The following is a 12,340-nucleotide window of genomic DNA, read 5'->3' as shown; positions in this document are numbered from 1 at the left end:
CCCACTGACCTTCTTTTCAAAATGCTGCAGGGCAACGAAGGCGATGTGGAAGGCAGCCCTGTGATAGTGACTATGCGCGCCCGTCGCGTAAGCACAACCACAACACTGTGCGTCTTTTTCACTGCATTCCTGGTGCTGGCGACAGGCATCGTTGGTGGCGTGTACCTTTATCGCCAGTTCACACACTACAAGGTTTGTCAGCTTTGCTCCTCCTCCTCCCTTGTTCTTCTTCTTCTTCTTATTATTATTATCAATATTAGGGGAATTTGCCACAAGGCCTATGCAGTAAAAAAAATATGAACAAAAAGAGACCATAAAAATGCATGCAGCCCTGTGTGATGCAGCTCAGCTAGCACATTTTCTCCCTATGTTGTCCACCCTAGCCTGGGCCATGTTTCAGGTCATAATTGTAAACAGTTGCATGTCATATTTCATGGCTAGGTTGTACAATTGCCATCAAAAAGAGGTTAGTCATATTGTGAAACCAGCTTTGTGGTGTGAAATCTTAGCATGTAGAGTGTTAGACTTCATGGGTGCCCTGCATAAATAACAGCACTGCCAACCCAGTACAGCATTTTAATGTGACACTAAGTATCAATGCTCAGTTAGTCAGGTGAAGTATTTTTTCAAGTCTTGATTTCCATTTATTTGGTGGGAGACAGTCTTCATGTCTGTATCCTGCTTCCAGAGACACATAGGTAAACAAACCATGCCTACATTTTAGTCAGCATTGCATTGCTTTAAGAATAGTATGATGATTTTAGGAAATGCAATTAATTGCTTTGAGGTGTTTTGCTTGTACGTAGTTGATTTCAAGTGTCTGCTTAACTGGATTCAAACTTATTCATTGCACTTCTAATGTCCCTGCTATTCCATGGAGCACTGATATTCTGTTGAATTTTAAAGGGGCCCCAAAGCACGTTTCTTTTAATCCTCAGAAATTCCTTTGAATGAGTATGGTGCCCAGTGTGCTATCTCCTGGCTATGCCACTGTCTGTATATGAGTATTTTATGGGGTCAAAGCATTGCAGGGCAGCCAAAGTATACATGAGAAAAACATCCATTGATGAAGCAGTATGTCCTGGATGTAATCATTTGCATTAAGATTGCCAGATTTATCAGCATGGTCTGCATTAAAAGACTGTTGTGGCCCATGGCAACTGCCTTGCGATTGCAGCTCTATCTACCAGTGCTGGAAAGTACCTAGGTACTACTCATATATAGCTAGATGTACCTAAAGGTACCCAACAGTCCCTATGTTTTTATAGGAGTCGCTGTTATGGGTTCTTTCACCTCCCAGATGGATATGTTGTCAAAAGTAGCTGTCTTTCACAACTTGTATAGTTATTTTGGGAACCTCTATGTGTGCTTGCTAAATATTGCTTCAGCACTCATAAAATTAATAAAATGCCAACATTTAAGAATCCCAGTTCAATAGACCTGCTTCATAATTGTAAAGCTAGTTTTTTTTCCAGGCAGTCTGCCAAGCTGGTAATAACAGTCATTTTCGCAGTCCACACATACGAGCACAGTTTGCTCGTCTTGCCACAAGGAAAGTGTAGGAGTTGCTCATGTTATGAAACCATGCACAAGTGACAAGCCCCAGCAGTGCAGCTAGCATTTTGTCATTATTTAGATCATGATTGGTGCCACCAGTAGTTGGCCAAATAAGTAGTACAGGGAAGGAAGCTCACGTGTGAATTCAGAAAGGGGTCTATTGTACATCTTTTGGGGTTCATTTTCTTCCCTTTTCTCTCTCTCTCGCTTCAGGAACTGTACCATGATGGCTTGTTTTTGTTACATGATCTGACTTAATGACATGTTGAGAATACACGAATCGCCTTTCGATTCTTCTCGTCTGCACGCGTGGGCACGCAACAAATCGCGAGCGGCAACGATAGCAGCCACGTTTACACTGATACATTAGAAGTGTACCCTATTCATCAATTTTTTTTTACAAGAAAGTGCGATCTTATGCGAGTAAATGCGATATGTGTAGTATTCTAAGCCTTTGACAATAAAATATACACAGTAGTTATTGTATTAAAGTGAACCCAAAGGACAGGGTTAGCATTAGTCGTGGACGAAGTGATGTTTCGGCCTTGGCACGTCCTATCTTTGCACTGTTACTATAACTATAGCTTTAACATGTGCCAGACAGCCTGTGATAGCACACATCTTCCGTTGTCATGCGTAATATTTACAAGTATGGGGACAAATGCACAATTTTACCAGCAGTTAGCCAGTGCAAACATACTGTTTCAAGGGAAGTTCTCAGTTTGTTTTGTCATTGAACAATTAAAGACAATTAAGACATCCTCTGTCTCTCTTTCTTTGAGCTTGCACATTTTCTTGCTTTTTTAGTTATTCTGAACAGCCGTTACAGTGTCTCCAGTGAGCCTAGTCTTCCTAGCCAGTGGTTTTGTTTTAACAAAGGTGTAAGACCACAGTGCAGGCAGTGTGTGTGAGGTAGCTTATTGTAATTTGAATTAAGGTGTTTAATGCTGATGGTAATTAAAAATGATCTTAAATTTCTGGCTGGCTGTCAGTATTTTCAGTACACATTGACCTAGCTTAAGTGAGTCAGCTTCCTTTTGTAAAGTATTACTGTGCAGCTTTGAGGCTCAGCATAAAAAATGACTTGCCATTTAAATAGAATAGTTAGACATTAGTGCATGAATAAAATATGAACATGTGAAACTAACCAAACATGGCAAGATGCTCTGATTATTGTGTGGTGATATTATTACAATATAGCCAGTATGTTGCTGATATTGGTCCATTTGCTTGAAACAGCTATGTGGGCAGGTTAGTTAAACATGTAAAATAGTGTATGCACAAATAAACAGCAGCAATAAGAGTACAAAGCTGCTGCTCATGGCCTTAAAAAACATGCTTTTGTCGGAGAACTAAAAGGAACCACTTGAAGAAAATTTTTGCTGCCATTGGCAAAGTTTAATGAGCTGTTAGTTCTGTCAAGTGACAATGAGTATGTTGCGGCCAAAACTGAGCTGTAAACAGTTGTATAAACAAGGTTTGGGTAAAAGCAGCTATTGAATGTGTGTGTGTTTTTTTACTTATGTGTCATTAATCATATATTTTCCTCTTGTAGTAATTGGTTTTGAGTCGAATAGAGCTTGTGATAATTCACTTCAAACATTAATGTGAGTCGTCATTAGAAAATCTGAGAATTCAGCCGAGAAATGAATCAAGCAGGCCAGGCAAGTCATTCATAAGCATTCTCATAACTTGACCATATATAGCCAACTGCATTCCTTAGCTGTGTTATATTTCCTATGCCAAAAATCTTGTGTTCACGCATGCCACCAGCGATATTTATATGCGAAGCATCCTAAATAAATTTTATTTTATTTGTAAATGCAGGTCCGCCACTTCCGCGGATGGTGTGGTGTGCCGTATGTGTCAGACTCCAAGATGCCGCCAGTGATGTCAGGCTCGGAGTTCTTGCGCCAGAGCTCAAATCGTGCCTACGGTTCATCACCAGAAGTTGCCAACTCCATCGTAGACCCTGTTAGGGACAACAACATTTTTCAGGTAAGGTTCTGGGTCTATCTCCTTCATGCAGTTATGAATGTGCATCCTCTTGCCAGAAAAGTGAAAACCATCCTGTAATTGGGTTCAACAGCTGGCCGGCCTTTACTTTTTTGCAGTAAAGAGTGTTTAATAGTTTCAATTTGGAAAGACTGTCAAAAGTAAACTGCTGCAAACTTTTGCGTCACGCAAGACATACTTGTAGTGATAGTGTAAGCTGGAGGGAAGGCTCAGTGCCAGTTCATGCAAAGTGCAAAGAGATGCATCAGAGGCAGCCCACAAAATTGCATGCTTTTCATACCGAAACTGGGCAATAGATGCCACCACTGCTGCTCACTGCAAGTGACGCAAAGCCAAGTCTCGGCACGACCTGAACCAGTGTGCCCGCTCACTGCTTCACACACCTAGTGTATGCTGCACGTGGCTCCACATACAGGACAACTTTTAATATATCTAAGAGACAAAATAATAATAATAATAATAATAATAATAATAATAATAATACCATTGAAACTGCTCTCACCGCACCACAAGGGATTCTGGGATTGATGCCATATTCTCCTTAATCTGTAGTTGTGTGGCACACTGCTAAGGAGTGTCTGTTATCCGCGACAGGGTATCTAGACGCTGTTAATTAATGGTCTGTGTAGCTGCTAGCCTTATGACATTGCTGCAATTACTCTGGTAACACACGCTTTAACAATGATTTTTGCGAAGGGGTGTGCACAAGCGTTGCAGAAAAAAAGAGAGCTGGACAGGAAAAATGCTCTTTCCTGTCCAGGTCTCCCTTTCTTTCGCAACACTTCTGCGCTCCCCTTTGCAAAAATCATGTCAAGCCAACTAGCCCAACAGCTTATTTTCTAATGTTTTTAACAAATTGAGCTCAAGTGAGATCTCATTGCAATTGGCGGTTAAGATGACTGAAGCCAACTTCCATTGCTTTTTACTACTTACTTTTGTAACTGATCCCTGCAACACTACTTAAACATGATGAATAAACCTACTTAGTCGCTAGACGGGGCTGTTTGTGTACAGGCGCGGCCACTGCTAGCACCACCATTGGCAGTTCGTGAAGTTTTGCTGCACAGGCAGTGGTAGGCAGAGCGCCTAGTGCAGCGTTCATAACTCGGAGCTGCGAGTGCACAGATATCAAGATATCAGTGTGCATGGCGAAGGAGAGAAACCATAGCATTTGACATGCAAGGCGCATTGCCTTTTGCTTTGATTGTGCCTACACCACAAGATTTCACGTGGTGCTGGCTTTTGCGCTCCATGGAGCAACGCTCTGAGCTCCCGTGTTCCCACTAGAAGTGGCCTCACCTGTACGTCTGAGCCAGATATTCCAGTACATGCAACAGGGAGCCTACAATTCTATTTAAAAGACCACATGCCCTTTCTTTAAACTTCTTGAAATCCCTGTTGCTTCCATAGTGCACTAATTAACTATATGGCTATTTGCCAGATTCCTCTAGACATGACAACTAAGGACTGCATTTTGGCAGGGCCAGAAATGGAGAAATCTTTTGATCAATGATGTGGTGGTGCCATTAGGTGGCAGAGAACAGTACCACTACTGGCGCTATCTATGGCTTTTGAAGTCAGCCACATGAACAGACTGATCTTGAAGCTTAGAACGACAGAAAGCTGAGCTAGTCGGTAAGGATTCGTAATACAAAGAGGGGGTAAGGTGTGCAGACATGGACACAAGAGAAGTGGACAACATGAATGCCGACTATTAACTGAAGGAAGCACCGAGGCGAAAAAGAAAGAAAGAAGACATTGTACAGGCATAGGAATGAAGATATGCGTCTTATGGTCGAGGCATGGCATATCAATAATGGTGGAAGTGCTTGGGTAAGTCAGCCTTCAATTAGCTTACATAAGGAAGAGATCAAATGCCTTAACAGTTACCTCTCACGTAGACGATCACGTGTACCCAATTAACACGTGGTGCTACCATGCGCAGATGAGTTTTGTGTCTTCTTTCTTTCTTTTTTTTCGCCTCAGTACTCCCTTCAGTTGATAGTCGGCGTTCGTGTTGTCCACTTCTCTTGTGTCCGTGTCTGCACGCCTCACCCCTTCTTTGCATTATGATCTTGAAGGTTGTGCAGATGTCAGAGCTTAGCACGAGGACTGGTGGAGCAGTGCAGGAATTGCTCTGCATTGACACAGCTTTGAGCACACTTGAAGCATCACAAATTAGAGGAAAGTGTAGAATACATAGCAAGGACAGCATTTGATTGCCAATAGATCCGCACTTATGAGATGCTTTAAAGAAATTTTGTTGCAAGATATTTGCCAGGTGATGTCCTCTATTGCTGGACACATTTTTCACTTTTCTCATAAGGTATTGCAGCACCATACCAAGTTGAAACTTTTTCTACCATGCCCCCTGCCAACTTCTGGAACTTCTGTACTACTGCTTTTTCCTGTGTGCTCAAACTCTCCAGTTGCATCCTACAGACTACAAATGACATGTGGAATACAAAGCTAATTTGCTACCTCAGTTTTAGAATTCTCTGGAAAAGAACTTTCTTACTTTTGCTACATTGGCCTGCCATGGTTTAATGTACATTGTTGTAAATCTCTACAGTCAAACCTCGTTTATACGTACCCGCTTAATGTGTAATTGTGGTTTAAACGTAGTCACGAAGATTCCCCCACCCAGCCCTCATTGAACCCCATGTATTGGCTGACTGCTTAAGCCGTAGTCGCTCAGTGCCCACCAAATGGTTAGGCTGTACTATTTTCTCTCTTGTTCTACATGCACAGGCACAAAATCGGCAAAATCTCATGTGTGCAGATGTTCGATTCCCGAGTTGCGACAACCAGACGACAGCTGCCAGCGATACTCACGGCCATCACGTGACTAGGCGTCACGGATTCATGCCGTCCGCGACCCCCACGGGCCGAAAATGCCGAGCTATTTTTCGCGTCCGGATTCTGGGGGGTGAATGCTGCGGATTTAGCCTAGCATGCTCTACAGTCTGGCAACAAGCGCGGCTTTGGGATCTTTCCGAAACAGCTTCATCGCTGTTGACACCATTCGTGCCTGTTTGCGCGCACAACTCGCACAAGAGCGATTACAGTGAACTTGACCGACGAGGCAACTTTCTTCTTGCATCTCGTGGAGCAGTTCCCCGTGTTGTGGGACATGACTCTCACCGATTAAGTGGACACAAGAACGAAAGAGACGATTTGGCAGCGCATCGCCAGCGAAATGGACCAACAGCTCTCGGTACAAGTGGTTTTGCATACCGAGATGCTTGTTGTCGATACAGTAAAACCTCGTTAAACCGTACCCGCTTAAACAGTAGTTTCGGTTTAAAAGTAGTAAAGTCACTTCCCCGACTCAGCGGCCATTGAACATAATGTATTTTGTATCCGCATTAACCGTACCAGCTTATTGCGTACGCATCGGTTAAAACGTAGCGTTTCCACTTTTCGTCGCGCAAACATGGCGGTGCGTCGTCTCCATCGGGCGGCCCGGCAGAACAACAAGCCTCAGAGATCGGTACAACGGCCTCCAAGCGCCCTGTGCGTTTGCATGTGAAGCCGCATCAACATCAACATCATTTCGACGCCACATGGACGCCATGCCAGAGAGCGTTGTGGCGTCGTGCAAGCGAGGACTCGCGTCATGTCAAAGCTAGGATAAAAAAGACGCCGGGTGCTCAGCATAGAAGAAAAATTAGACATCGTCCGTGCTACCGAACGTGACACGAAGAAGTCGGCGCTGGCCTGTGACATGGATCTGCTGTTGACTACAGTGTGTGGCATTTGGAATGCGAAGTTGCTCGGCAGCGCTGCTGCGACCGCGAAGAGATGTCGGCTACGAGGTTCGACTATTCACCATCGTTGCCGCTGTTGTTGCCGAAGTGTCAACTAGCGACAGTGATGAGGACGACACGGAAATCGACAGCACGGGCTATTCAGGCCCGACAGTGGCAGAAGCTGCGCGTTACGTCAGCCTCGTGAATGCGATCGTCGCAAGAACAGGGGCGCGATAACGTAACTATTCCAAACGAAAAGTTTTCCGAACTCCGGCACCCGGCAATGAAAAAGGCGCCACGGGACTTATGCAGCACTACTGCGCGCGTGCACGGAGAATACGTAACGCCAACGAGGAATCTGTCGTGCCGTGCGAGTGTTTGCCGAGAAGAGGGGAGCTGGCTGAGAAGCTGGCACGCAGCTTCAGTAAGTCTGAGGCCGCTGTCGTCGTGCTAGGCCGCCGCGACATCAAACGAAAATAACACTTACGTCCCGCGAAGTGAATAAATACTGCATGTTTTTTCCCCTTTCATCGCACTCTCTCTGAGTTCCGTTATCGACAGGTAAGTGGGCGATCTCATGCTATTTCGCTTAAACAGTACTACCGTTTAGTACGTACTTTTTCCGAGCTCCGGCCGACTATGGTTTAACGAGGTTTTACTGTATAGTCCTTTTGCCAACATTACCTTTTTCGATGAAACAAGTACTTGTCATGATCCAATTAGGTCAAAACAGCAGCCATTGCGGCCAACCGTCGTTTTCTTTCGATCTCCATCTTCATTCAGAGTGAAAAACATGTATGACAAAGTTTTTATTACACCGATGGCGCCATCTAGAGTGAGTAGAAACAAGCAAACATTTGTAACTTACGGCCACTGAGATCCGCTCGGGCCGCTGCAACATCTTGGAGGCCATGTTCAGCCAATACAGCTACTCTAAGCCTACACGCCAAGAATCTGAGTATGGCTATCGGAAACGGTGCCCACTCATCATGAATACTTTGCTGTCGAAGCTTCTGGACACAAATTTAAACCAAATACAAGCTTCAGTTTGAAAGTTGGGGGCCACACAGTGAATGACGACGACTTGACAGGTTCGAGGCGGACGGCAGTCGCTTCGGGCAGTGCCGGCATCATTATTTTTCCGGCGCGGTCGTCTTCTCACTCCATCCGTCGTCTGGATGCGCTCCGCAGCAAGATGGGCGGCGGAATAAGCGTACACGGAACAGATTTTTGCGGTATTGGCAGTGTATTTAGGCAGAAAATGTGAACAAGAACGACAGCACTAAGCATCTGATAAATTGTCTGCTAATTTGAAGCAAACTTCCTTGGTCACCTTTTGTATCATGTTGCAATGTTGTTGAATCCACAGTATTACAGATATAGAGAGAGTGCCCAAGGGCACAAAGCATTGAAGCCTAGTGTGACGAAGAGAGTCTAATCTCAATCACAGAGCAGTGTTGCCAGGAAGTGGTGGTCATAGCATAGGTAGATGGGCTAGTTGGCAATGCATTATGCAAAAACACTGAATGTGAGCATGTGCATTCTGTGTTCCTTTTCTGTGTCTAGTGCTCAGTTTTCTAATAAAGTAGTGGCGACTTTCATAGTGTTTGATCCACTTTTCCTGTGTATATTCTAGGAGAGAAAAAACGTCCTTGGTTGCTATCGCACATATATAAGCATAACACTGAGTACTTCTAGCTACGCACATGTAGCTCTCTGACATGACAAACATATGTGGCACTTCAAAGCCAACATACTACTATTCTGCCTACTATTGCCTACTATGGTCAAAGCATAGTACACTACAGGAAAAACTCGTTAATTCAAATTTTATGGGGATGCTATGAAAATTATACAAAATTCGAACGAATGAAAGTCAGATAAAAAAATCGCTTGGTTAAGGTGCGTATAGTCCGACGTAGCATGAGTGTGCGCGCGCATGTGGTATCCGTAAGCTACAACAGCGCACTTGCTACGTCACGTCGGCGTGAATAACAATGTTTATAGTTCAAAGCACTGGTGCAGTCAATGTAACCGGACGCAGCCAACGTGGTCTGATGTGCCCGAAGTCATGATGGCTCTCGGTCCATCCATGCGTTATGCGCCGACTGCGCCGACCCACAATGCATGGCACAGAGAAAAAAAAAATCTTGCAGTTTCGCCCGAAAGGAGAAGCATCGATTGCGATTGCAAATTAGTAGGTAGCTGTACGAGGGATAGTAGCTTTATCGGCCGTATAAGCTTGTAAGTATTCGCTTACTAACTAAATGAACAATCACAGTGTCACGCACGCACAGGTAAACACGAACACATCTCGCTTGATGACCGCAGAAACTTGCTGAAAAACTCTAGAGTGAGGAATCGCGGCTGCAGCAGCGAGCAAGTTGACCTTCATACATCTCTTGCTTCAACGCGAATGAAATGTAGCAAGCACAGCGTATAGGAAGCTACCGGCACTACGCGGACCCTGGAAACATCGCAGATTGCTTTGAAAATGAGACCCGCGCGGGTGCCTGTATGGCCGCGCCATAGGCAGCAGCTGCCGGAGAAAAACGACCCCCTTCTTTTGTTCGATCTCACCTCTGTGCCTCACGCGCAACAGGAGAGGGCACCCTTCCACCCCGCCTTCCTCGTTCGCCCACGCAAGATTGAGCTGCGTTCACCCTCGCACGCTTTCACTTGCACATACAGCATATGGCGTGCAGCGACAATTTTATTGCCCTTGAACTTTACACGGAACCTCACGGTGACACCAGCAGCAGAAATGCACCTGGTGTGTCCATAATTGCAATAAAAGGTGCCCCTGCCGCTTTGCCTACGGTCGCAGACAGCCGTTCAAAATGTTCAAAGTGGTGCACGGGTTGGGGATCGCTCTGTGCCTGCTCTGAAGAGAGCAACTGACGGTGCGCATGTCGAAGTCTAGAGGGGACGGCATTTTGGCTGGCGCAGCGTAAGTGGCGTAGCGTGACTGGCCACAAATGAAGCGCACCGAAAACGTCGGACTAAACGTGCCTTTGGGCCGCCGAGGCTTGCAGCAGGAACAAGAGCTGAGCACTCGTAAAATGCACCACGACCTGCTGCAACGTTTGTCTCTGTTGTACTTTCCTAGCTGCACCGGCTGCACGCTGCTGAGTTCCACTACACATATAGGTGTCAACGAAACACTTATCCAAGTGATGCTTTCCTTTAGTAGTAGCCACGAATCTCAAAAGCTATGCCTTCTGGTATTGCGAGTGCTGGTAAATGTCACAGTAGCCATGTTTATGACATTACCTGGTGCTGCTCCTCAGCAGAACACTTGTAGAGAATGAGCATAGCCTGCCTCCAAGATGTCACATAAAGAAAGAAAGAAAACACGCAAAGCCGCTTCCACGTTTTATCCTGAAAGTCTTGAGAGACGGAGAGAAGCGACCTGCAACAGAGAGCGTTGGCCATGCCTGGCTTGGCGCAAATGCATCTCTCTCCAGTCAGGTCTAAACAAAGGGCTGCAGATGGAAAGTGCAAAGCTGCGCGACCCGTGCAGCGATGCCAGCATCGCCACTGTGCTCCTGCGCACTAGCACTCTTCCCATTCACGATGGTGTGAAGTTCGAATTTTCAGGTGCAGTGCGGATTTCATTGTGAATTAGTGGGACGTGTTACATATTGCTTTCAATACATTGTTGTACAGACCACGGCAGCTACTTAGAATTATCCAAAATTTGAGTTAACGAGTTGTGAATTGGCAAGCATTTGCTGCATGTAGCACAAGTCAAAGGCTGTGATCTCTGGATAGCATGCACAGTAGAACCTCGTTCATATGTTTTGGAAAAAAAAATCGATAAAAAACGTAGTAATTGGGAAAATTTATGATCCAAAGTAACTAAAAAATTTGACAGACTCTACCATTGTTGAATGCAATGCAAAGTTTCACATGGATAGTTGGGGCACGAGACGCCAACGTGCGTGAAGCCGGTGGTGCTCCAGCAGCCCGAGACGCATTTTGTTGCTTTCCTATTGCGTGGTGTTTTAAGAAGGCAACAGGAAACTGAAACGAAGTCAAGCTGGTGAGCGATGACGGATGCCGTTAAAGCAAAACGTGATGCCCACCTCGTGCCACCTACAGCAGGGAACGGTGGTGTGTTTGGATTATCGCCTACTAAAGGCATGCAGTACGCTACCAATCATACTACGCGGAATGCGCTGTAAAACAGATAGGTGAAATGCTTATTGCAATAGGTCTGGCAGTGATAGCTGTGAACGAATCTGGGCAGGAATTTGCTGGTGCTGGAATAAGAAACTGTGTGTGCCGTCATTTTCACGTGAGGCGGATGGGCTGTATACTGTTCTCGATTGCGCACGCCTCACATCTTTCCTTCTTCACATGGGACCTAATGGCCAGAAAACGTATACGATCGCCCTCTGCAGCAGGGAACAGCGGCGCATTTCGGTTATCTCCTATTGAAAGTGTGGGCTACTCTTCTGATAGGCAAAGATGCTTATTGAAATAGTATTGGCGGCGATAGCTGTGAATGCCGCGTGCGGTAACCCCAGAGAAGATTTGGTGGTACCAAATTGAGAAACAGAGTGTGCGCCGGCATCTTCACACGAGACGGGCGGGTAAGTAATGCCGTGAAGCTGCCGCAGCAGGCAACTATGTACTGTTCTCGTTCATGTGCACCTCGCACATTTTCTTGTTTACATAGGATCAAGTGGCCAGAAAGTATGTCATACGATCGCAGTTTAGCAACGTACTGAACATTCGTGCCGAAAAAGCTTTTTTTCCGGGAACATATAAACCAGCAAAAAATTTAGCGTAACTCAATTGGGTCATTTTTTGTGTTCTCAATTGCCAACGTTGGCACCGGGAAAACATATTTAACGGGGTGGGAATGTATCAACGAGGTTCTACTGTGTTGTGCTTTCCCATGTCTCTTGCACTGCTCTAAATCGAATTCACGAAGGGTTTGTGTGTTTTTGTTGCAGTAAGAAGCATTGCTAGCTTCAGATGACTGTTTAGGCATCTCGTGGAGTCAA

The 12,340-nt window shown here is 45.3% G+C and overlaps 1 protein-coding gene across 1 annotated transcript in view; it reads left to right on the top strand.

Annotated features, from left to right (window-relative positions):
• The window catches only part of LOC135896891 (integral membrane protein 2B), a 35,289-nt gene that overhangs the window by 9,773 nt on the left and 13,176 nt on the right, over nucleotides 1–12,340 (top strand). The window contains exons 2-3 of the mRNA XM_065425400.2: nucleotides 31–192; nucleotides 3,385–3,555. Of these exons, the coding sequence (XP_065281472.1) occupies nucleotides 31–192; nucleotides 3,385–3,555 (333 nt within the window). The remainder of the gene's footprint in view (nucleotides 1–30; nucleotides 193–3,384; nucleotides 3,556–12,340) is intronic.

This window comes from Dermacentor albipictus, chromosome 1 (assembly GCF_038994185.2).
Source record: "Dermacentor albipictus isolate Rhodes 1998 colony chromosome 1, USDA_Dalb.pri_finalv2, whole genome shotgun sequence".
Lineage (NCBI taxonomy): Eukaryota > Metazoa > Arthropoda > Arachnida > Ixodida > Ixodidae > Dermacentor > Dermacentor albipictus.
This window is presented reverse-complemented; position numbering and strand designations above follow the sequence as displayed.